The following is a 27,664-nucleotide window of genomic DNA, read 5'->3' as shown; positions in this document are numbered from 1 at the left end:
ATCTCCAAAAGCCAATTCAATGTGAAATGTGTACAATGGGTCATGGCACACATCAGGGATTGCAACCATCAAATACCAAAGCGACCTGTGGGTTGATTGCAGTGTTTATGATTTCTTTTACATATGCAATATAGTTGCAAAAGCAATATTAAAATTTAATGAAGGTAGCTAGATGGTGCAATGTATTAGATAAATACTAAATCACATAATACATACATAATACATTAGCCTGACTGGCTTAATATAGCATAGTTAAAAAACCTTTATTTCTGTTTACAGTTTTCTTTTTTGTTTGTGACTATCATTTGTATTCAAACTCAAATTGCATTTTTATTGTGGCTGTTTGGAACAACTGTAATCAATATGACATGTTCTATACGTTTGTAACGACTTTTGGGAACCAATAAACAAGAATCAATCAATTACATCATGAGAGGATGTGTTAGATCTTCGGAACAAAATTATAAGTGGTGTGAATTATTTTCAGCAATATTAATTATCTTCATTTTTTATAAAAAATTATAGGAAATGGGAAGTTAAAGAAAAATCATTCACTCTTTTTACTTGCATTCCATCCCATTGGTTGATATCAATGGCAAAAAACAAGCACCAGGAACCATTTCAGGAATCCTAGGTGCTTGTGGACAAAGAACTTCATCTTACATCCTCAAGATCACTCTAAAGTGGAGAATAGAATTCCATTTGAAGGTCACCGATAAAGGCATCTATGATCAAAATATAAATTAATGTGACTTTATTGAAAAATATGAAAAGCATTTGAAATATAAGATCATATCTGGTTCCCGGACCGATAGTGGCATCCCACAATCAGTGCCTGGAAACAAATCAAGATTCCTATCTCCCAATTACTTTAGCTAGAATCCTTTGAGAATTAGGAGATCTATGGAGAATGTATGTGCTTAGACACCAATCCCTCCCTGCTTTTTAACATGAGTTTTCTCCACAGGCCAACCATGGAATAAAAATTCTGTCAGCCTCAAATCAGATTGTTCTCTGCTGCACAGGTCTCCAAATGTCAAAGGATGTGGCTGGTGCCACCCTCATGGCGGCAGCGTCATCATCCCCAGAGCTGTTCATCAACACCGTTGGGACATTCGTGACCGAGGGTGACCTTGGCATAGGTACCATTGTTGGTTCTGGAGTATTCAACATTTTAGCTGTACCAGCATGCTGTGGTCTATTTGCAGGCAAAGTATGATAAGTAAATGTCATATTTCATTCATACCCTGGCTAGAATGATCTCTACCTAAAAATAAGTGAATTATACACTATAAATGCTTTTATTTTTTTATGACTAGCACCTGAATTAAAACCATTGAAGGATTTTGAAAGTATAAGATCGGGACGATTAGTTCATGTTTGTGTGTGTATGCATAATCATTCAAATCTACATAAATATGCCGCGATCCACCTAAAAGGTGTACGGTGTATGTGCACATGTGATATCAGTAGGTATGTATTTATGTGATTGCCTGCATGCACTTATAAGTAACATGGCTCCGTTGGATTAGTCTGAGGATTAATAAACATATTTTCTAATCAATCGCTCATGGTTTTGAGACCCACATCAAGTAGGGGGATTGTAGAGACCCTTATGGGAAAGAATGTAGTGACCAGCAGACAGAATTCTGAGAATAAATGCAATATCTGAAACGTCTGCATAGAAAAAACCTTCCATTTCAGAAATCAAGCCTCATTCCACTTGCATGGCCCGTAATTATTCATATAGATAGGTAAATATTAGTTTTTTATTCCAATGCAGTAATTAAATAATGAAAGCACCTAAATTATGACATATTAGGATCACATTAATAATTTATCCTATAACCACGTGTAATCCTCTTCATCAAACTGCCATTTTTTCTTATACTATTCGAAATACATTACCTGAGAATTGTTGAGAGATAATCTCATTCTCCCAACATGTAAAATATCAAACTTAACTATTAGGTGAAACTCAACTTTTCGGTTTCTGCCAAGAAATAGCAAATTTTATAGATGGGGGAACGGAATTGAATACAGTGACAGTCAATCAGTGAAAAGCTTTCAACAAAGATGACCATGATAGCCTTACAATAAAGAGGGGCGAAGGGTCAAATTAGGAGAAATGTATTTCGACGTTGCAAGGGTAACCCTGGGAGTTCCACAAGGCAGCATCCTTGGACTGCTTTTGTTTTTAATCTACATTGATCTCCTGACTAACATTAATTCTCAAAGTCGAATTTTTGCAAATGATTGCATGATCTACAGGAAAGTTGAGAAAGAGAGCGATCCCAAAGCCCTATTAAGTGATGTTGATCATATGGCTGAATGGGTAATAAATAATGGCATGGATATTATTGCTAGTAAATGCAAATCCATCACTTTTAGCAATAAGGTAAAGGTAATCTGAAGGGATTACAAACTTTCTGAAAATTTCTTCCCTAACTGTGATAGCTGTAAATACTTAGGTGTTCATTAAATCATGGATTTCAGGTGGGGGCCAAACATGTGTAATAGCTAAGAAATATTTCAAAACGTTGCATTGGGTAATGAGAAACCTCAAAGGGAGCAATAGAGCAACTAGGGAGAAGGCATTATTATTATACTAGGGAGAAGGCATTAAACCCTTGTAAGACCGATGCTCAAGTAAGTATTATGAGTATGAGACCTCTATGAAGGTCTTATTGCAAAACTAGGGAAGGGACAGAGAAAGGCTACCAGATATGTGTTGGGGAAGCACAGGAGAATGGAGATGGTGACAGTAACATTAAAAATTCTGGCCTGGGAATCTTTTAAAATAAGGAGAAATAGAAGCAGACTCTTTGGGATGTTCCATATGATTAAGGGAGATAAGGCTTGGGGAGCATTGAGGAAGGACATCGGAAATCCTAATTTTATTGGAAGAAATGATCATAAATACAAGATGAAATACCAGGTGCAAAGAACAAATGTAAAAAAATTTGCATTCAACAACAAAATGATAATTTACAGAAAGCCTACCTGCAAAACAATTCCAGCCCTTCCCAAGCAATGTAAATATATATTTTTATATACAAAGTCTATACAATAATTGTGTACATGCAAAATTTTATACATAGATGCAATGTGAACTTTAATTTCTTAAATTTAAACTGAATGTGTTACCACCAGGCAAACTGCCAACTTGCAAAATTTTCCTAAAATAACTAAATAAAAGAAGACAAAATTAACCTCTGTCAAGCTTTCAAGAGTATACTCTTCTTGAATATATAGAAGATCAACTGTGCTTGGCATTAAATCACCTGCATAGATATTTATTCAACTCTGCAATTTCTGTGACTCTCAATTGTGAAGTACATACTTATACACATGTGTATGCTTTTAAAACAATGTATAATAGCTGTGCTTTGGTTATAATCAAATAGGTGAAGTATATTTCCGACTACTTCATCTTTCATTTCAAATTATACTATTAGGATTTAGCAGTAATATTTCACTTTAAGAGCTTCCTTCGGAGATGAAATCATGATCCTGGTTGAATATTTTCCTAATATTGAATTCCTCAAGTGGAATTGAGCTCTTTCTTGAATAACCTATAAATATTTCAAATTCATATTCTCACAGTGCTTGCCTATGGATTGGTGGCCTTTGACCCGGGATAGCATTGCATATGGCATTGCTGTAATACTACTTATCTTCATATTGGCAGATGAAAAGGTCAGCTGGCAAGAAGCAGCCACCCTTGTTGCATGCTACATAATTTACACTTTAAGTAAGTATGAATTTTGTTACACCCCCTGGCATGGCTTGCTTGTCCAGGGTTACTACATACATTCCCTTCTCCCGGTTCCCTTTCAGTGAAGTCATAACTGGCTAGGCAATGTCAGGAAAATAATTTCAATAATTTCTTTCATGATGCCCTATTCGCTAATACTTTTCTTTCTCCTCTGTCACAGTAACGCATGCTCTCCTGTTCCTGAAACTCCTTTAATAGTCCTTCTCATTTTTTGAAGAATTCCTTTGGGAACATTCACCATTCATCTTCTTTGTAGCAGCCCCCCCTTCTCTCCCTCCTTACTGTCCATTGTCTCAACATGACCAAAATCGCAAAACACATATCTTTTAAGTTGTCCATAACGTTTCATCCTCTCTTCTACCTTTCAGGATCACTTATTCTCCACCCTATTTCACTTATTTCTCCATCCATATAAAATTCTATATCCATGTGAAATTAATTGTAAAATAATTTTTCTTGCTCCATTACTGAGCAACAGGTTGAGTTTTCTTGTGTTGTACCACACAAACCTCATTTCACCATTCATCCAAATCATATTTGCATCCAATTGATGCATATATCAGAATGCTTTTTTGCTACTAATGGAATGGACCACCTGTAGTCAAGAAAATATATCTCAATTATATATTACCACTGCCAAATAACAGTAGTAAACTCATTTTTCTGGCAGTCATGTACTTCAATGAATCTTTGAAGAAATGTATCAAGAAATGCAGTGACAGACTGTGGGCCACAAACACTGATGAGGAACAACTGCTTGTGAAAGATGAGAGCAAACATTCAGGTAAAGCACACTCAGAGATTATGCTATGTCTTTGTCTTCCTAGATAAAATATCAAAAATATATTGGCATATTTCTGTTTAGTTAATATGATAATCCTTTCCTGAACATATTCTTCAGCATGCATTAATGATACCTGAATCTTGAACATCAATAATTGATGGTTTAACTCAAAAAATCATATTGACTGTTACTTAAGGAAGCCAAACGCACTTATAATGATAAAAGATTATTTGAGTATTCTTATATATCAAGTAAAATATAACAGATTATTAAAGAGTCCAAAATATCTACTGCTTCCCCATTTGCTCTGGTCCAATCTAATTCAGAAACACTTGACTAAAATTTCAATAATTATTTTGCAACTCTCAATCTGTTGGCCTGCCCACTAATCAGCCAATTTGCCAAAATAGTACATATTATTCTCCTGCATCACTATTTCTTTCTCCATATTCTGAAAATGAACTTTGAATTATATCTAATTATTGACGTTATAAATACGTATATACCCTCCCCGGACTACAACCTTGAAGTGGTGGAAGGGCTTGTGCGTTCCGATGACCACTAGAGCAGTGCTGGCAGGAGTAAATAATAATTGCTCCTGGTTGGGTCACCCATGCCAGCTAGGTCAAAGTTTAGGAGCCAAACGAAAGGCAGTCCACGCAGCGTCTGATCCTCAGTGAGGCAGAGCTGCAATGGCATCTGACACCAGAGGGGTGGGCAGTAACTGACGGTGACACGTTAAAAACACTATTAAGGAAGGCAACGGGAAACCACCTCAATTATCATTCCCAAGATTTAAATGAGGGACAATACAGAGATTTTGAGTTCTGGCAAGTACAGGGCTCGGCCTAATCGGCCCTGTGTTGTGCCCGTCAGCGGGGGAGGCAAGGCTTCCGCGGTCATCATCCCACGAAATCCTTGCAAGGGAAAACCAGCAGCAGTAGGACAGAAGACGCAGGAGAAGAAGACCATATTAGTTAGAATAGGAACGTGGAATGTTAGGACAAATTATGAGGACAGGGAAATTGGAGAATGTTAAGCGAGAGATAGAAAGGGGAAATATCGATATTTTAGGTCTATGCGAGGTGAGATGGAAGGATAGCGGGGATTACTGGAGTGATAATTATAGAATAATATACAGTCGCGGGGACTAGAGCCAACGAGGTGTTGCCATAGTATTAAATGAAGAGGTAGGAAAAAGTGTAGTCAACACAGTGAAGGTAAGGGATAGATTATTACTAATAGAGATAAAAGCAGAACCGACGAACTTGGTTATTATTCAGGTATACATGCCACCGAGCAACCATAAGGAAGAAGAGGTCGATAGGATGTACGATCAGTTAGAGGATATAAACTCGTTTGTTCCTGCAGGGAAACATTTGATAGTGATGGGGGATTGGAATGCGATGGTAGGCAAAGGAAGAGATGGTGATGAGGTGGGGGACTACGGTTTAGGCACGAGGAATGACCACGGGGAGGAAGCAGTTGAGTTCTGCAGGAGACAGGGGTTAGTCACCATCAACACTTGGTAGACACCACAAAAGACGCAGGTATACATGGAAAATGCCAGATGACTCAGAAGGGTATCAGCTAGATTATATCCTAGTTAGACACAGGTTTAGGAACAATGTGATAAATTCGCACAGCTTCCCGGGAGCGGATGGGGACTCTGACCACAATTTAGTTCTTATGAAATGTAGCGTATGTTTCAAAAAGATAAGGCAGGGGCGGCGAATTAGAGAATGGAATATAGAAGCATTAAATGGTTTGAAAAGGAAGGAATACAAACAGGCAGTAGAGGAAATCATGGAGGATGGTAGAGAGCTAAGGACTATCGAAGAAAAATGGGAAAGTATCAAGAAAGGGTTGTCTAAAGCCGCAAAAGACACTATTGGAACCGTTAACGCTAAAAGGACTAGGAAACCATGGATCACGGATGAGATGATTACTAAGATGGATGAGCGGAGAAATTGGAAGAATGAAAATACAGAGTTAGGCAAAATGAAGTACAAAGAATTAAACAATAAATTGAGGCGGGCAACAAATAAAGCAAAAGAAGCATGGTGGAAGACACAGTGCAAGGATATGGAAAGTCTGCAGAGGAAGGGTGAAATCGGTGCGCTGTATAGCAAAGTTAAATTGTTATCGGGAAGTAAGAAAGGAAGAGCTATGCTAACAGTTAGAGATAATGCGGGTAAGGTAATAGTTGACGCAGGAAAGATCCAAGAGAGATGGAAGGAGTATATAGAAGCACTGTATAGTAAAGAACATAGACCAACAAACTTAGACATAGAAAAGGAATATGATGTAGAGGAAGACAGCTTAGGTCCAGGCATACTAGACGATGAGATAGAAAGGGCATTAAGGGGTGGATAACATTCCTGCGGAACTATTGAAATGCTTAGGAAAATGTGGGAGGAAGAGGCTATATAGGCTGATTTGTAGTATTTATGAGGAAGGAAGGCTACATCATGTGAGGACTACAGGACAATAAGTTTGATATCCCACAGAGCTAAAGTTGTTCTCAGGATCATATACAAAAGGATCGAGAGTGGGGCAAATGTTTACTTAGAGGATGATCAGTTTAGGTTTAAGAAGGGGAGAGGTACGCGTGATGCCATTGCAGTAATGAGATTATTAATCAAGAACAATATAGAACACAACCAGGAGGTAATTGCCTGCTTCGTAGATTTCGAAACAGCGTTTGATAGAGTGAACTGGGAAAAACTAATGAGTATATTGCAGAAAATAGGAATAGATTGGAGGGAAAGGAGGCTAACCCGCAACCTGTACATATCTCAGACTGCTCAGGTGAAGGTGTTGAATGGGGAGTCCGGTTGGGCAGTGCTAGGAAGAGGTGTAAGGCAGGGTTGCCCATTATCACCATTGCTGTTCAACCTGTATGCAGAGGAAATGATTAAAGAGGCATGGGAAGAACTGAAGGTAGGAATGAAAGTGGGCAGGGAATTCGAAAAGTCAGTTAGGTTTGCTGATGACCAAACTTTAGTTTGTCAGTCAGCCAAGGGGCTGCAGGCATTGCTGAGTGAATTGGAAATTCAGTGCGACCGGTATGGGATGAGAATCAATATTAATAAAACAAAGGTAATGCGATTTTCCAGAAAGAAAAAGGCCAAGCTTAACATTAAAATAGGAGGGCAAAAACCAGAGCAGGTAGAACAGTTTATGTATCTCGGTAGTGTTTTGGACCAACACGGTCAAAGTAGTGGGGATGTAAGAAGAAGAATTGCGCTGGGCAAAGAGGCTTTCACAAGGAGGAGGTAGTTGATGACAGGGACGTTGAGTAAGGATGTTAAGAAAAGACTCGTAAAAACTTTGATATGGAGCGTAGCTATGTACAGCATAAACGTGGTCATTGAAGCAGGAGGATAGACATAGATTGGAGGCATTTGAAATGTGGGTGTGGAGAAGAATTAAGAAGGTCGAATGGACAGAGAAGAAAACAAATGAGGAAGTACTTGATATGGTGGGCAAAGAGAGAGGTTTGTTCGGAGAAATCCTATGGAGGCAGGAAAAGTGGATGAAGGGTGTACTGATTGGCAGTGGGATGTTGAAGACTGTGATTGAGGGGAGAATGTTAGGCAAACGAGGAAAGGGAAGGAACAGGATAGGGATGTTGGACGGTATGAAGGGAGGAAGAAAGTACTCAGAGATGAAGAGGGACCTGATGTAGAGTGGGATATTGTGTTTTGCTAGGGACCACAAATTGTTGAATTAGTAATTTTGTCCATCCAAAAACCTACCTTAACCGGTATTTTACCTAATAATAAATACATATAGTGATGAGTTGCCTAACTCTGCCATCAAATGTGTTTTGACCTGATCAAGGTATCTGTATTAAAACTCAAAAATGCTTTTTTTGTTGAGGGCATATTTACTAGAGCTTTGAAAATGTCTAATATAATTCCTTTACATTTGAAAAAATCTTGCCTAATAGCTTAGATGTTAACACTAATCAATCCAATTCGATTCAACCTCAGCTCTCTAATATTTTTAAAAATTGTAACATAGGTGCTTTTCTTCCTTTTTAAAATCCTCTGGAACCTTGTCTTAATATCAACATGGCTTGTGTAGAATTAATAATCCACCACAAATACCATATACAAACAATAAGTCATGTGCGCAATTCTCTGGATGAAAGATTACGTACACAAACATGGCTGTTTGACTTAACCAAAGAATTAAATCATATTAGCCATAAATTACTCTCAGTTAAGTTAGAGTTGGTGTTGGAGGTCCACCTTAAGACAAATTGTTGTCTTATACATGCATTCATGATAGAATTCAGCTGGTTTTAATTAATTAGGATAGTGTAAAATATATATGCCTCCCAAAAGCGATTAACTTGGTGTTTCCCTGAGCCCTGTCCTAGGGACTATCCTATTCCTTCTCTGCATTAATGATTTCCCTGATACAATGGTCAGTATATGATAGTAGACTGATGATGACGACATTGGGAATAGATGGAAAGAATACATTGAAGTACTCTATCAACCACCAACCACCAGAAGATGGCTTAATTAAAGATGAAAGCATCATAGGTAAAGACGATCGGGGTCTGCAGAAATTAAGAAGCAAATCCGAGAGAGCCGTGGCAGACCTGAGAGAGAACAAGGCACCAGGAGTTGACTAAATAAACAGAGAAATAATCAAGGCACTCAGGGTCTAAGCAAGGGATGCCCTCTATGGAACAATCAATGATGGCTACAGCAGCAGAAAGATACCAGAATACTTCAAGAAAAGTATAATGAGTGCAATACCAAAGAAACCGAAAACAGATAAAAGGCAAAGAGCACAAAACATTGAGAGACTGGTGACTCAAGCATCGAAAATCCTTGCTCAGATAATTAGCTGAAGAATAGAAGGAAGGATAGAAGGAAACCTGTCAGAAAACCAATTCGGATACAACAAGAAAATGAAATATGGAAGAAAAAGAGAAGCCAAAATAAACAAAGATTAAGACAAGGATGGGACATATCGCCAGCAATGTTCAACGTAAGCACACATAGAGGCACAATGGGTTGATTAGAAATACAATAGAAGGGAAGATTCCACAAAATAAGACCAAGAGACATGTACATAGGACAAATTAAGAAGGACGTGAAACAGAGAAGGTATCAGGGATTGAGAGAATTGACATTGAATAGAGTAGAATGGAGGGCTGCAGTAAATCAATCGTAGGATTGAAATACTGTGATTATGATACGATAGTCTTCTCATTCCATATGCTGATGACACTAATACTATAATTTCCTCTGCCTCTACTCAGGAACTTGTGCAGTCTAAACCCAAACCGATACAGTCTAGTCACCCAAAAATTCAATTCTCAGACCCACCACTATCTTCTTCACATCAAAATTGAGAAGCCACAAGTCATGAGATGGGCTCAAAAAAACACACCCAACCTAGAGTTGAATAGTATTCCTTTAGAAGGGAAAACTTCACCTCAGACCAATTCTGCCAAATTTCTTGGCATTGATTTAAATTCCCAACTTCATTGGGATTATTCTGAAGGGACTTCATTCATTCATCTAGACATTATTCTGAAGAGACTTAACTCATTGTGTTTTCTTATTCGCATTATTTGTTTTGCTACATTTGAAAGCATTCTTCTCTCAATCTATCATGGTATTTTTCACCCACATCTTGTGCCTAATATATTGTTCTGGGGCTTTTCCCCTCAAGCTTTTTCTTTGTTTAAACTTCGTTGATAGGGATTGTCACATATGATGCTCAAAGTCTTCCCCTTTTTCAGGAAGGTCAATGTAGTATTGCCTCTCCCATGTATTTATATTTTTGCTTAAACTATGTTTCTAAAAAAGAAGATAATAGTATTTTTTACTAATACTCATGTACCTATCCACATTCATTCATTCTTAATACATATTAGACAATGACATAAATCAAGTTTTCATCCCTCTTCACCTCTTAATGCATGCTGATGGCATCAAAATTTATCAAGCAGGTTACATGAGGATTTTATGGTTTTAAAAGACTGCTTGAATAGACTAAATAGTTGGACTATTGCAAACAAAATGAAACTAAGTATTATCAGATGCTTGGTTATATCCTACCAGGAAGAAGCACTGCTGCCCCATAATTACATAGTTGCCTAAGAAATTATTTTTCACGTGTTGAAAAGGTTTGCGGCCTTAGTGTCACTGTTACACCTTCACTCTCCTTTGATACACATGTTGAATGCATTATTTATGAAAGTGTTTGAATGTTGGGTTTATTTATCACTTTACAAAGGATTTCTGCAGCTTAAATGCCTTCAGAATTCTAGTGTGTACACTTTTTCAGCCTATTCGGAAATATAACTCCACGATCTGGAGTGCTTCCTAAAACACCAATCAGAACTCTACAGTGAAAGTTCAACACAAATTATTTAAATTAGTATACAGAACACAGGCATTTTTCTTATGATGTACCATATGATGATGTCATGCCATTAAACCTTACTCCATACGAGAGAGATGATTGAATTAACATTCTTACTTAAGTTTTTTCAATTTTCTGGACATCCCTGATCTCCTTGACTAGTTGTGTTTCAATGTGCCATCAGTCAATGCAAGAGAAAGTAAGTTGTTTAGTGTTAAATTTTACAGAAGAAAGTACTTCAATGCCACTAATAATATAATGTGACAAAATTAACAGGCAAGAAACATTGATTTACATTCCTCTTCAACAAGGGCCTGCAATGCTACTCTACAAAAACCAAATGGTAGTAACCCATTACTACTTAGCATTCACCTCTCACAAATAAGTGCAAATCATCGGCTCCTCTTAATTTAGCAATTTTCATAAAGAGGTTATATTCTTCTTGCCTCTGGATCTTCCTTAATGCTGTTTTCAATGATTATATGGCTTTCATTTAAAAAATATATTATCAATTTTATTTTTAGTTTGACACTGGGCAATAATTTAGATGTTCTTATGCATGAATATGTGTTCTAAATGTAAATATATATTAGGGTGGTCTGAAAAGCTTCCAACCTAACAAAGATACAAGACATTTTATCTGAAATTTTTGAGGTCAGAAACTTGTTAGACCCCCCATGTATATATGGAAATTGAACAGCGGCTCATTCTGTTTTCACTAGATATCATATTTGTATTGAGATCCATTCATTAATATGCATTTTTCATTTTGGAAAAAAAGGCATTAGACCATTAATAAACATTATTATCATTAGAGAGATTGAATCATATGATACAATTGATTTTCATGTTCCAAAGGAACAGCCACAAAGCACAAATTTAATTGACTCTTTTGACATAGATGGACATGCCGTAGCTGGAATTAGCTTGGAGGGTGATGCCATGGATGAGTTCCATGAAGATGAAGACGAGGAAGTTGACCTTTGGCATTGGCCTTCCAGCAAAGGACTCGCAGCTCAAGGGTATTGGATACTCGTGTGGCCCATTTCTTTACTTTTGTACCTCACCATCCCAGATTGCCGGCAGCCATCCAATCATCGTCTATATCCAATAACATTCGCAATGTGTATTTTATACATTGCTTCTTCAGCATACTTGGTAGCTTGGATGATTACAGCCATAGGTAAGAAATGACTCACAGGCTAACCAATAACTATAAGTTATTTGAGAGACCTTTTTTGTCAATGTGCAGACTACTAATTGAGGTATTTGAGGATTGTTAAGAAAGGTGGCCCTCCCATCTTACCTACTGGATTCTTGGTCTGGTAGGCAAGTCTGTGCATTTCGACGGAATTATAATTTTTAAATGAATTTGTATTGCATTTACATAATTGGAAATGCTCATGTTGACACCCATGCAATATCCATTCAATATTTAACCTTTCAGCTGCAGCAGCCTGATTGTTTTCTTGCATCTCTGTGTTGAAGAAAGGCAAGAGACCTTGTCTTTCTCTTCAGTGGCTTGAGGTGCAATGTAGGGAGAGGAGAGGGCCCTCATAATCGCATAGAGTGCCATTTCATCTCTCGTATCCTGAGGGTTTACCACCACAGAGCACCTCTTGATGACTCTCATGGAGTGGAGCTTTATATTCTGAAAATTAATTCCTAAAATTTGTATAAAACACAAAATGCTTGTTCTCCATGATGATTCTTCTGATAAATTGATCCATTAGACACCATATCACACGTACCTTGGTAAATTGTCAACCCCATATTACTTACTCACTGAAAGCAGCAGTCAGCTAAGGAGGAAGGCCATGCAAGCTCTGGAAATTAAGTACTGAGACTGATTTTTTAAAAATGTTTCAATTCAAACAGGATTACAATTTATATTTTCATCCTCAAAATGACTTCCTTCTTAAGCCATACAGCGCTAAAGATGGTTCTCTTCCACTCCTCATAGCAGTGCTGGAAGTCCGATACTGGAATAGGCTGCAGCTGGTCGGTTACAGCTCTTTGAATGTTTTCGACTGTCCCAAAATGTCCCTGTCCGACTTTCGAATGTCCCTTGAGATGATTTTTCAACTTTGGGAAGAGAATAAAGTCACAAGGACTCAAATTCAGGCAAATAAGGAGTCTCAAGGAGCCACAGGAATGTTTTCACTGGCCAATAACTCGTTCATTGAAACTGCTGTGTGACTAGGAGCATCTTCGTGATGCAACACCCAGTTGTTCTTGATGTTTGGTCTCATAAGAACGACCCTTTTTCAAAGTTTTTCAAGAACTTCCCAGTAAAAGTGTTGATTAACTGTTTGGCCTTTAGGTAGAAACTCTTTGCAGGAAATTCCATGGATATCGAAAAAACAAATCAGCATTCATTTGATCTTCATCATTGCTTTTTTGGACCTTGGAGAGGTTCATCTTCAATCGACTCTCTTCCTTCTGAAAATGCCTAAAACCACCAAAAAACCTGGGCTCTTGACATTACACTATCTCCGTGAGGGCTGCTGAAGTTTAGCCAGAGTTTCCGTTGCACTGTGCCACCCAAGTCTGAAGCAAAACCTGATAGTACACCATTGCTCAAAATTGATTTCACTTATTTTTAGAATACAATAGAAAATATTGTTTCATAACAAAATCGCTACAGACAACCAAATGACTCAAGTTCAAACCCTTATTGAAGGGGGATCACATGCTCCCCTGCCGCCCCTCCAAGCCCAGTGCCTCCTGTGTTGCCAGACAAAACTCTGCATTTCCAGTCTCATTACTGCATTTACAGATCTCTTATGCATCAGAGAAAGGTGGGATACAAGCCTTTATCGACAAGGGAGAAACCAGTTTAGGGGCGGAGGGAAGTGGTTACTTACCCCCTTTTAATAAGAAAGCATTCAAGGCTGTAATTATACTAAAGGGTTCTGGGCGGTCGGGGAAAGAGATGGTTCTACATACAAGAACGTATCTCCTGCAGTTACCCACGCACACATTCCATGCATGCTGTATTTTTCCTGCAATTAGACATGATGCAATGGATATTACCAACTTGCCCTTAGGTGTAATTAAATTCATGTCCAACTGATTTCAAATCCATCCAACAGGAATATAGAGTTATGTGCCGCAATATCAGTATTTTGGGTAAGCTTGGCATGTTTTTACAGATCATAAACAAAAGGATAGAGAGTAGGGCAAATGATTACAAAGGGGATGATCATTTTGGGTTTAGGAAGGGGAGAGGTACGCATGATGCCATCGCAGTAATGAGATTATTAATCAAGAGGAATATACAACACAACCAGGAGGTATTTGCCTGTTTCGTAGATTTCAAAAAAGAGTTTGATAGAGTGAATTGGGAAAAATTAATGGGTATATTGCAGAAAATAGGAATAGATTGGAGGGAAAGGAGGCTAATCCGCAACCTGTACATGTGTCAGACTGCTCAGGTGCGGGTTGGAAACGGGGAGTCCGGATGGGCAGTGTTAGGAAGAGGTGTAAGGCAGGGTTGCCCATTACCACCGTTGCTTTTCAACCTGTATGCAGAGGAAATGATTAAAGAGGCATGGGAAGAACTGGAGGTAGGAATGAAAGTGGGCGGGGAATTCATAAAATCATTTAGGTTTGCTGATGACCAAGCTTTAGTTTGTCAGTCAGCCAAGGGTCTGCAAGCATTGCTGAGTGAATTGGAAATTCAGTGCGACAGTTATGGGATGAGAATCAATATTAATAAAACAAAGGTTATACGATTTTCTAGAATTAAAAAGGCTAAGCTAAACATTAAAATAGGAGGGCAAAAACTAGAGCAGGTAGAACAGTTTACGTATCTCGGAAGTGTTTTAGACCAACACGGTCAAAGTAGTAGGGACGTAAGGAGAAGAATTGCGCTAGGCAAAGAGGCTTTCACAAGGAGGAGGGAGTTGATGACGGGGACGTTGAGTAAGGATGTTAAGAAAAGACTCATAAAAACTTTGATATGGAGCGTAGCTATGTACGGTGCGGAAACATGGTCATTGAAACAGGAGGATAGACTTAGATTGGAGGCTTTTGAAATGTGGGTGTGGAGAGGAATGGAGAAGGTGAAATGGACAGAGAAGAAAACAAATGAGGAAGTACTTGATATGGTGGGCAAAGAGAGAGGTTTGTTCGGAGAAATCCTATGGAGGCAGGAAAAGTGGATGAAGGGGGTATTGACCGGCAGTGGGATGTTGAAGACTGTGATAGAGGGGAGAATGTTAGACAAACGAGGAAAGGGAAGGAAAAGGACTGGGATGTTGGACGGGATGCAGGGAGGAAGAAAGGACTCAGAGATGAAGAGGGACCTGATGTAGATGTTTTGCAAGGAGCCACAAAATATTTATTTAGGAGCTGTGTCCATCCAAAAACCTACCTTAACTGGTAGATTACCTAATAATAATAATAATATTTACATATATATATATATATATATACTCATATATACACAGAAACATATATAAGGAAAAGGGATAGGAACACGTATAAAGGACGAACACAATAGAGGTGGGGAAGGCGGAATCGAACGGATCACAAGAGTAAAAATATAAGGGCGCTTAAAAAATCAGGGTGCTTGGCGACATATAAGACCCACGGATCTCAGGGTAAATTACATATCCTCGATAGCTCAAGTGGTTAAGAGCATCCGCCCGGCAAGTGGAAAGATCCGGTGTTCGAGTCCCGGTTGAGGAAATATTTTTACTCTTGTGATCCGTTCGATTCCGCCTTCCCCACCTCTATTGTGTTCGTCCTTTATACGTGTTCCTATCCCTTTTCCTTATATATGTTTCTGTGTATATATGAGTATTTATTCGCCGTTTGGCGAATATATCTATTTGGACTTATTATATTCTTATATATATATCTATTTGGACGGCACAATAGAACACAAATAAAATAGTAACGCTTATAAGGACACTAACATTGTAAATTGTTTGGAAATTAAAGATGGTGGTTAGTGGTAGAAATTTTGAAAGATCAGAAATATATATAACTAATATATACAAAACGCTCGATTCCTAACTCTCTTTCTATCTGCGGACACCGAATTTGCAACACCACAGCCACTCTCAACAAATACCTTGACAATCTACATCTTGCACTCCTCAAACGTGGTTACCCAGAAAAGTTACTACAAAATAAAATCCGCCGTTCCACCCGACCACACACACCACACAATGACAAGCCCACATCTGACGCAGGACTCAACCTTTGCACCACCAATTTCCCCGGATCACACCGACTGAAAACCCTCCTTAAAGAACTGTTTCCAATTTTACATGACAATGACGCGACCTCATCCTTACTACCCCAATGCCCATCTATCGCATACAGACGACCCGCCAATCTCAAAAACCTTCTGAGATCCACCAACCCTTTGGCGCCCCCCCGTGACAAATTTCCCAATATTTCCCCAACTTGCAACCGCCCCCGATGTAAAACCTGTCCTCTTATTATGCCTACTCCCCTCTCCCTACATCCCCTCATAGCCCCCTCACCTTGTTCCCACACTAATTGCCTCTCAAAAAATATTATTTATCTTTTATCATGCAAACATTGCACTTCCTTTTACATAGGCGAATGCATTACCCCCTTATCCATCCGAATGAATAATCACCGGTACTTCTGCAATTCTGCCTTACTCTCTTCTCTTCCTATCCCTTCACACGCCAATTCCCACAACCTTTCATTCCACCAGTGTATTGCTCTCAGCATCCTAGAATCCCTACCCGAGTCAGCCACCAATATAGAGGTGAGAACTCGTGAATCCGCCTACATACTATCCTTCCGTTCCTTTAAAATTCCCACCCTTAACCGCCATATTTAATTTCCCTCCCAGCATTCCCTCCACACCTCCCCTCCCCGCCCATAGCTCTTTCCCCTCTCCACAGCAACAGCATATATTCAGTCTCTCTTGAAGAAGGCCTCTGAGAGGGCCGAAAGCTCGAACAATTTACCGTGTGAGTGTCCTTTTAAATGTTGCTATTCTATTCTATTTGTGTTATATTGTGTCAGCCCATTGTATGTATATTTATATGCATATATATATATATATATATATATATATATATATATATATATATATATATATATATATATATATATATATATATATATATATACACAGATATAAGATATAGCTAGGATATAGCTAGATATAAGATATAGTGTCGCTCAACTAGTAAAAACCCACGCAGGGAAAACACCCACGAAGAGAAGGGGGGTGTGAAAAACCTGCGAAAACCCTATTAATTAGAGGAAAGATACATGTACATTGTAACAATCATTTTTACAGAGTATACATATTATTAAGTTACTGAAATTGAATTGGAGAAATTAAATACATTGACAACACATGCGGAGTAATGAGAAGCGTGATGTTTCTAAAAATAATTATGCAAACTCCTACCGCTTGAGATGACAAAACAAAAAGCAGGGTAAAAAACAAAGTAGGCTCAGTGATCTGTATAACAGCTGAGTGGAATGACGGAGGGTATACTGGTTAAGTTAAGTAGCTGAGGAAAATGAACTTGTGAAATGCTCTCTTAAATGTTGTTGTTGATGAAGAGTTTTTTATGTCTTCTGGGAGAGAGTTCCCCAGACGGCATGCTGTAAGATGAAAAGATTTGTGATAGATTTCTGTGCGATGGTGTGGGACAATAAGTTTATTATTAACCCTAGTATTTCTGAATTCTATGGTCTCGGGCTCAACTTTGTGGAGGTTCATGTTCGTTTAAATGAATATACTTTGTAACTTCCACACAATTTTTATTCGTACTACCGGTTTCAACGCAACGGCGTCATCATCAGGTATTTCTAGTTGTGGATTCCTAGTATTTCTGTTGTGGATTGAGCTGATGAAGAGGAAATTTTTGTATAGATATTTAGGTGTGTGGTTTGAAAGTATTCCATAGAAAAGTGAAATAATTTGTAAAAGCCTGCGGCCTTCTAGCTTTAACCAGGAATTCTATTGAATGAGTCGGAAATATGATCGTATTTTCTAATATCACATATGATCCACACATAGGAATTATGGGTCCTCTGGAGTTAGGTTTTCAGTTTGCCTGAAAGGTCTTGGTATATTGCATCACAGTAATCAAAGTGGGATATGAGAAGAGAGGACACAAGAAGCATCTTTAAGGAAGGGGGAGCAATGTGCTTTAACCTTTTCAGTGAATGCAGGGATGCGTTAATTTTTCTGCAGATAGCAATTGCATGATCAGTCCAAGATAATGTTTCATTTATGGTTAAGCCTAAATTATTTACTGTCCTTAGGTATGGTATGATAGATCCTTGCAATTTTAGTGGTGGTAGTGTATCAATACTTATTTTAGAATGTAGTTTATGGTATCCGATTATAATGGACTGACTTTTGATTAGGTTTATTTTCAATGCATTTTTTATTCCTCATAGTGACAAAGCAGCAAGATCTGAACTAATTTCATTAATAATTATATGTAGGTCTTGAAGGTGGGAATGGTGATATATTTGTAAATCATCGGCATAAAGGTGATGATTGCAATTCGAAATGCCTTTACTAATATCCTTCATATGCAGGGAAAAAAGCAAGGGTCCAAGAATGGATCCTTGTGGAACACCCCTGTGTATTTGAAGCCAGTTAGAGGATGAATTTGGAGTGATGACTCTTTGAAATCGGTCACTTAGGAATGAGCGAATCGAAGCACAGTAAAGACGAGGACGACAAATTCAGGTTTTGAAGTTTTGCTAAGAGAATATATTTGTCAATAGAGTCGACGGCTTTGGTACAGTTGATGGCTTGTATTCAGCAATGTTAGTGGGTGAGGATTTTTTTGGGATGGGAGGGACAAGGGCATATTTCCAGAGTAAGGGATATGTTACAGTTAGAATAGACCAATTAAAGATATGAGTTAAAACAGGAAGTACAATGGGAAGTAACTTTTGTATGAGAAAAGCTGAAATTCCATCAGCTCCATCTGAGGAGGACTTGATTTTTTTGAGGGCCTGGAGGACTTCCATTTGTGTGATGGGAGAAATTTTGAATGAGCTTCCAGCAGAAACTGGAGTTGGTCCAGAATTATACAAATTGTATAAGCTTCCATTTTTGCATCAAAGTCTATTTCCTTCAGTGGGGTTGTGAATAAACGGTTTAGGTCGTCTGGAGAAATGTCAGCAGGTAGGGCATGTTGATTTTTAGTTTTTCCGACACCAAGGTACTTCAAGCTTTTCCAAATATGTGACGGGGGCTCTTTAGATATTTTGAAGGCATATCTGATTTTGGAATTTCTAATGAGTTGTTTAGTTTTGTTAAGCAGTTTTTTGTAGATATTGAATACATTTTCATTTTTATGTTTTTTAAACAGGCTATAGACTGCGTCACGCCTATGCATCAAGTAATTTATTTCATCTGTTATCCAAGGGGAGCATGGTTTTGATGGTTGGATTTTTCTAAACAAGTTTGACCTAATTCAAAACTTAAATCCTCTTAATCAATCTTCATAAAATAATTAAACATGATAGAGTTTTTGCCCTATCATGGTTAATTATGTTTGGTTTGGTTTAATTAATTGGTTTGTTTGAGCAACACATTAGGAATAATAAAAGATGAAGATATAATATTAATTATTATTTGGTATTTCATCATTATGAAGTTTTGAATGGACAAAGGCCACACAATGGTAAAATTAATTCCCTTTCCTCTTCCACAAAACACAACCAGACATCCTACACTACCATAATCCCTCTTCAACACCATATACTGCCTTCCTCCCTTCATCCCATCCATAATCCCTATCATGTTCCTTCCCTTTCCTCGTTTGCCTAACATTCTCCCTTCTATTACAGTCTTCAACATCCCACTTCCTATCAATATGCTTTGCACCCATCTTTCCTGTCTTCTTATGATTTCTCCTAACAATCTTCTCTCCTCCCCCACCTTGTCTAATTTCTTCCTTGTTTGTCTTCCTTTCGGTCCATTTTCCTTCTCCATCCTTCTACACACTTATATTTCAAAAGTCTCAAATCTATTTCTATCCTCCTGCTTCAGCGACCATACTTCCGTGCCATTCATAACTACGCTCCAAAGTTTTGATGAGCCTCATCTTAACATCCTTGCTTCATATCCCTGCTATCAGTTTCCTCCTTGTGAAAGCTTCTTTGTCCAATGCTATTCTTCTCCTGATGTCCCTACCACTTTGAGCATTTTGGAACGAAACACTTTCAAGATGCTGAACTGTTTCACCTGCTCAATTTTATGAACTCTTATTTTTATGTTTAACTAGGCCTTTCTCAAAAAGAGCATACATTTTAGGTGTACATTTACTCTTATACCATACCTATCACATTGACTTTATAATTATGGAAAAAATAGTGCAATAATATAGATGTAGCATTATAGTTTCCTAAAAGTTATCTCATAATGGTGGAAGATAAGCCTTGACAAAAAAATCACAGTTATAAACCCAAAGGCTGGTTGGATAGGTGAGGGTTGAGCCCACCAATTACTAAGCCTTAAATAGTGTGTGAAATTGATATTTGAGCAGGGTGACCTCCTTTCCCTGTGCCACCCATGGTTTCCCAAGCTCTGTGATTTTCTGGTACCCAAGGTTTTTTGGTAGAAAATCACACAGCTTGGGTGAAACTGAGGCTGTCTAGACGTGTCCCTGGGAATCAAAGCCAGTCTCTATGGTCACTAGCCCAGCACTCTACCGGCTAGACTGACACTCTCCCAAGCCTTACAAGCAGCAAGAAATTTTCTGTTGGAAAGAGAAATGTGAGATAATACTTTTTAGAGCTATCATTGTTAACAGCAAGCCAGGCATGGAGATGCATCATCTATGCAGCTATCCAAGATAATTTTGGGAACTTTAGTGGTTATTATTATTATTATTTGTTCTCCCCAGACAATCAGGATACATTACAACAAGGGGCTACCTTTTGAGGCTTAATTTCCTTCACATTTGTCATGCATATTACAAATATTCCTCGTGTTATGACCACGCACATCACTGTTTAGCACAAGTATGAATGGCCCCAGAGGGAAATACTATAGGTAACATATGAATAGAATTCGCCATGATAAATATCTATCAGCACTGTTTTAGTGGTGGTATCTCTAAGTTGCCATTCAAGTTAAATTGTTGAGTTCAGTTTTTACCAAGTGATGTAATACAAGATTACAAGGCATGCAATGCAATACATGATGTATGTTCTTCCAAGAGATATGGAATATTAATTGGAAACCTAAAAATTTTATTTTTGATACTTGCTCTTTGGATTTACCATTAGCATTCACTGGTTAACTTTTATGAATGAAAAATGTATCATTTTACTCTTTTTGGTATTGAGATTAATGAAATTATTGCTACATCATCTGTTTATGTGATCTGACATCATTCTTGACTGCAGAACCTGGTTATCCAATGAATTTGAAGATATATGGATGCTTGTATTATCTGCATATAGGATTGGTTTCACTCCAGGGATAATGGTCATATGATAACAGCAGGTCATTTATGTATATTAGAAAAGAAACGGTCTAAAGATGGACCCCCGAAGGAACACCTAGAGATATACCACAAACTTCAGAGGTGTATTTGATCCCATCCACACTAAGGATTGCTGCTGGTCAACACTACATTAGATAAGATTAGAACTATTCTACTGGGGCTCTAATTCCAATATGTTCAATTTTATTGGGAGCCGGGCATGATTAATACAATCAAATGCTTTTGCTACGTCAAAAAAGAGATCTAATATCTACTGTTTGCTATCCAAAGAATTTAGAATTATTACTAGTGCTTCATATATTGCAGTAATAGTGGACTTCCCTTCCCTAAACCCTGTAGGGTAACAAAAAACATTGAAATTATCAAGATATAGCATTGTTTAGGTTTGCATTGCCTTTTAAATTTTTTTGACAAATTATTTTGTATTGCTGTAGGCCTTTAGTTTCTTAAGCCATTAGAAATGTCACTGTTTTTGCAAACTGTGATAATTTTAGATAGTTTTAAGAGTGGGGAACTACCTTTTGAGTGAGTGATTCATTAATGAGATATAAACGGTTGCCTTAATAAATTCAAAACAATAATAGAAAACTTTCCCATGTATTTCGCCTGGACCAGCACTTTTGTTGTGAAGTTTGGAAATAATAATATTTAGCTTTGTATCAGTGCAGGGGTTTACATCGAGTGAAGTTGAGAGTACTTAGATTTGGTATGGACATACAAGGGGATGTTGGACTTGTTAAATTAGTGAAGTGCTTATGGAATTGATGGGCAGAGGAATGATAACTACTTTCATTGTAATCCTGGCCTCCCATTTCTTTGGGAAGGATAGTGTTACAGTTTTTTCCCTAAGCATTTTTTATATTATTCCCCAGGCAGCTTTTGTTTTATTACAGGCAGCAATAATGTATCTGTCATTGCATGTTCTTTAAGCGCTAAAAAGCAGTTTTCTATATTCCGTTTTCATTTCTTTACATAGGATCTCATAGCTATATTCTAGAGGACTGTACCATTTTGAAGCAGAAATATATTTGTGGAGAGCAGAATATTATACTTTCTTCAGTAATCCATATGTTTAATTTTTTATGGTGCTTTTTTTATTGAAGGGGAAAGCTAACATTAAAGCAACATTTAGCAGTATAACTGTATAATACCCAAGTATTCGAACATACTTTATTTCACTGCAAACAAGCCAGTGCTCATTTATGCAGATCACATCTGGATAGAGTTAATTCACCAGAATTTCTATTTTTTAGCTCTTCATTTTGTATACACAATATTTGCACAAAGCACTGTTGAACATTGCAATATCTTACTTTTTGCACCTAGACACCTTGATTTTTATCTCGCCTTGCAGGGGTCACTTTTTCTTTCAGAGTTACAATTATCACTTGGGATATTATCAAAAACTTCACTCACTCTTAATACAATATTCTGTCATCACAGTTTTCACTCGCAATATTATCAAAAGTTAATTGGCAATATACAATACTAATGGGTATTTTCCTAGATGTGGTGCAGTTTACTTCCACAGGGTTCTACAGGGTTATGAAGTTCTAAGATGTCAAGGTGAGGAAAGGTAAAAAATAAAAATGAACAATTGGAGAATATATCAACTGACATAATTAAAATTTAAAAATTCTAATGATACCTTTCCACAATATTCATATGTTTATCACACAAACAGGAAAACAATTTGATGTTAACTCTAATGCTTGAGACCAATAAAAAAAAACTTGGCACCTCTTTCATTAGATATTGAAAGATGGAAATAATTCTCCTAAAAAATATAATAAATATTTATGTGATGTTTACAAGAGGCAGAGAGTATTCTTTACTCTTTGCCATATCGATGATATTAAGTCCCCTAATATGATCCAGAAGAAAATATAGTGAAATAAACATTTTTTTTGCAACAGACTTTTGCTCGATACAATTAAAGGTATGAGCATTGTTAAGTTGCAAGTTATTTGTTTTATGGTAATACGTATCCATTTTGGCTTTTAGTTTAATATTTACATTAATCAGTGTGCTACATGTTTGCAAGATGTAGAAAGTATTGGTTACTCTTTGAAATTTCCCCGAGAAGAAAATATGATGAAATAAGTTTTTTCAGTTTGGCTTTATGCAAGTAAATTAATTGCTAGATTAAAAGTTATTTGTTTTATGTTATTAAATATGCATAATATTTTAACTTTCAATTTTATTATATTATATTTCATTATAAATTATGTTATATGCTTTTAATCAATCCAGGTTCAAAGTTTTATTTGTTATATGATATGCATTGTTTCTTAATTTGATTGCTAAATTGACTCGAGAAAAAATCCTTTCACTGACATGGAGCATTGCTATGACCCAAACAGGAGACACGGCCAGAATACCAGATTCAGTGATGGGGCTAACACTTTTAGCAGCAGGCACAAGCCTTCCAGAAGCAGTGTCGAGTGTTATAGTCACAAACCAAGGTGAATAATGCCAATCCAATTTGCCACATTTCACTTTCCAAAGCACTCCCCATAATAAGGTCATAGCAGAGACAAATAACTACAAGCTGTGTAGGTTCTGTTAACACTACACTTACTTCAAAGCACAGACTTGACTGAGAATTTGTAAAATTTATGCTGAGGTTATATTTGCACATTCCAGAATGGTTAAGTTGAATTAGTAAACCACGTTAGTTAATTACATGAAATTTGTTTGTCCCAGGAGTAACTTTATGGAATTAACTGAACATATTGAAATGAAAATACTTACTTTTTAATTCCAAAAGAGCCTTTATGAAAACACAACCTAGGTTTCATCATAGTCACGTGTGTCATCACCATGATCTTTGTCATTGGACGTCATCATCACCTATGCATGCAAGGATGTCTTCAGTAGAAACCCTGTCTGCCCAACCTCCTCCTCTGCCCTGAAGGTAAATGCAGACGAGGTTTGTCTTCTGTAGAAACTACCTGATAATGACATCCAACGTCGAAACCTAGCTCTTGTCTTTAATAATGTTTGTGTGGAATTATAGAGTAACTACTTTCATTTCAGTTAATTACATGACTTATTCAAGTTCATACCTTTGCTCATGCCAACCAAATTCCACACTTACATATCTTTATTGGCTTAAATATTGTGGACTGAGTGAGTGGGATTGGTCATATCCAAAACTGTTACAATACTGACAGATAAATTTCAATGCCCATCCAGGTAGACAGTTGAAAGGTAAGAATGCTAGACATTTTCTTTCCTCTCCGAATGCCCCTGGTGGTAGGTGCCCCCCTTTGGGATCCCAATAATCCTTAGGCTCGGCACCTTAGGTTTTCCAGGGGCTAAATCCCCACGATGGACAACACCCATGCTCCCACAGTGTGGGCTCGAACCCACTACATTTGAGCCAGATGGCAACTTTGTCCCTCACCTCAATCACCCAGCTGGCCAGGTTAGACCGGTGGGCTAGAAGTTGAGAATTGTTTTAGTCACATATTACACAATATAAAAACATTTACCCATTTAATGCAATCACAGACTTTATCAGAACATAATATCAAACTCTATAGTCTGGGTCTTACGAGGGTGGTCTTAAAAGGTTCCGACCTAACAAAAATACAAGACAATTTTTCTGAAATTTTCTGAGGTAGGAAAATTTTCAGACCACCCTCGTACTTGTATGGATGATAAAAATCTGAAGAAATCGGGAAAAGGTGGCTCTACTTATGGCTAGTGTCTTATCCAGTGCACCTTGCTGACGCATCTGCAATAGTTTTCACATCCTTTCCTGCGATGTATTTACATTATGTAATAGTATTACACATTAAGTCTAACTCCCAGAAGTTCTTCAAAAACTCTTGATGTGCTAAACCATTTGAAAGAAATTATAATGCCAGAACTATGTGTGGACAAAGCAAGACTTCCAGGGATCAAAACTTTGTGCATTTCTAATAAACTATAACTTTACCTAAGAGGCATCAAGAGTATAAATTAATTCAAACTTCAAGTCAAGATTTTTCTCCATTTTAAGCCATACTGGTCACTTTACAAATTATTCCGGGATGCTTCCACTTGATGAAATATACTTCTATATTTTGTGCTCTACAAGGTTTTTCATTGTTCTATCAGACAAATCCTATAGCAATATGCAATGTTCCTTATAGTATGAAATATTATTACATATTATAATGATATATGATCACTCATAGACGGATAAATATCGAGAGTCTGAGACACAATGCAGCATCATCTAGTTATCATATACACTCTAATATGACATTACACACTCATAACATCCAATACATACATTAAAACAAAAATTAACCATAATGTTGTATCTAGCATATCCTCAACTTAATGAATTCACCATAGTTGTCTTTTTTTCAGGGTATGGAGCCATGGGCCTCAGCAATTCCCTTGGGTCTAACACATTTGACATCTTGGTTTGTCTTGGATTACCATGGTTACTAAAAAGTTTAGTGATACCAGTCAAACCTGGATCTCACTATGTGCTCATTAACTCCAAGGGTATCCAATACAGTGCGATTTCGTTGCTGTCAGCATTACTTATACTCTACATTTTATTTGCATGCAACAAGTTCAAAATAGACAGAAAAATTGGATTCCTCTGCTTGCTGACATATATTTCCTTTGTGACCGTTGCGACCTTAAATGAGCTGAATTTCTTTCAAGTTGTCAATCTCCCAACATGTGGGTGGTGACAAATGCATAATTATGCTCATTTTTAATATCATCGGACAACATCAATTGACAACTTTAGTAAGACTCTGAACTATCACACAAAAACTGTATATTTTAAGTGACTTTTTTTCAAAATTCGGAAATGTCACTTGAACAGATGAAATTGTTTGTCCACTCATTTGGTGGGAGGACAATTTGTTTTGTAGTTCTGCTGTTTCATGGTTCATCATCATATACGCATGCTATGTAACCATCGAAGTAGTCAGCTATACCAGAGCATTCATATCAAAAGAATTACTTCATTCTTTTAACTTATTGTTACGCACTTGTTATTTAAAGAAAAACATTTAAATGAAATAAAAATGTTGAAAATATGAAGAGGTAGGAATTTTTTGCCCAAGAACAAATACCTATGTTAATTTATATTGACTGGTTTGAGATACTCTTTATGAATTTGTTCTGTTAGGAATTTTTCCATACATTTGACTTTTGAATTTGACACTGATTAGTCTCGCTTGGAAGGTAGAATGATATAATAGGCCTGGTGAAACTCAGCTCCCATTGCCCCTAACTACAATAAAAATGATGAAGTCCAAACTAATAAATAATTGAAATGGACAAATAGTTCTGTTAAAGTAAAGCATTATGTAATGTTTGCATCCAAATGCCTTTAGAAAAAATGAAACCCGTGTTTATTCTATCCTGTTTATCAAATAATGGACATTTCACACTTCCTGACATGGCAGTCATTGATGGGAGAATGGAATCCAGTGGAAAATGGTAACTTTTTACTCTTCCTGTTCCCACACATACCATATCCCTAATCAACTGCCTGTATAGAAACGTTTTTCAGCTTCCATACTTGAGTCCCTCCGTGTAGACACAAAAAACATCAAAGTGAGTAATTGTGAAATGGCACATATCTGTGCTTTGCACCCTTTGAATACCCTAGTCTGAACCATACCCACTGAGTACCGCACCTCCTCCACTCCTGAACCACTTTACCCACCCTCGCTCATCCCCTTCCACTTCTCTTCCCCCCACTCAATGCCAGCAGTACTCTTCAGTTGACAACGGCAGACAGAAACTGACCACCAGAACAGCTCACAAGTATTCATGTAAGTGTCTATATTTTCAGTGTTCAACAGTTTCACCTGAATTGGGAAATATCTCCAGGGTTGGTGCCAAGATAGAAGGTGAGTCTCTGGTGTGATTTTGGTGCGAATCGTTTCTGTGATCCATAACTGGTACACGTGATCGAAACCGGGACTGCTTGTTTTCTCGGCCTTGTTCGGCCCAATTTCCAATGTTTTTGTGTGATTTTTCCTCAAAATAATTTGTCGGATTGGTGTGAATTTTGTGCCAATCAGAGATTTTCTTTCAATAATCGGAACACAAGGTTCCAGCTGGAAGTGCCTGTTTTCTCGGCTGCGCTGCCATTGCTTAAGTCGAAAATTCCAACGATTGTTCCTTGATTCTTTGTGTACATTGTGTGTGTGACTTTCTCTATGTGATGCCGAACATTGTAACCGA

At 37.5% G+C, this 27,664-nt stretch overlaps 1 protein-coding gene across 1 annotated transcript; it reads left to right on the top strand.

Annotated features, from left to right (window-relative positions):
* Nucleotides 1-1,033: 1,033 nt before the first annotated feature.
* On the top strand, nt 1,034-27,344 carry LOC139696901 (sodium/potassium/calcium exchanger 3-like). The gene is made up of 7 exons (XM_071595781.1): nt 1,034-1,213; nt 3,607-3,754; nt 4,449-4,562; nt 11,863-12,144; nt 23,815-23,916; nt 25,817-26,140; nt 27,280-27,344. The coding sequence occupies exons 1-7, from the start codon at nt 1,034-1,036 to the stop codon at nt 27,342-27,344; spliced, it is 1,215 nt and encodes a 404-aa protein (XP_071451882.1).
* The last annotated feature ends 320 nt before the right edge of the window (nt 27,345-27,664 follow it).

The sequence above is a fragment of the Hetaerina americana genome, unplaced genomic scaffold (assembly GCF_022747635.1).
Source record: "Hetaerina americana unplaced genomic scaffold, ioHetAmer1.1.p SCAF_7, whole genome shotgun sequence".
Lineage (NCBI taxonomy): Eukaryota > Metazoa > Arthropoda > Insecta > Odonata > Calopterygidae > Hetaerina > Hetaerina americana.
Note: the sequence above shows the minus strand (reverse complement) of the source record. Positions and strands in the feature narration are given on the sequence as shown.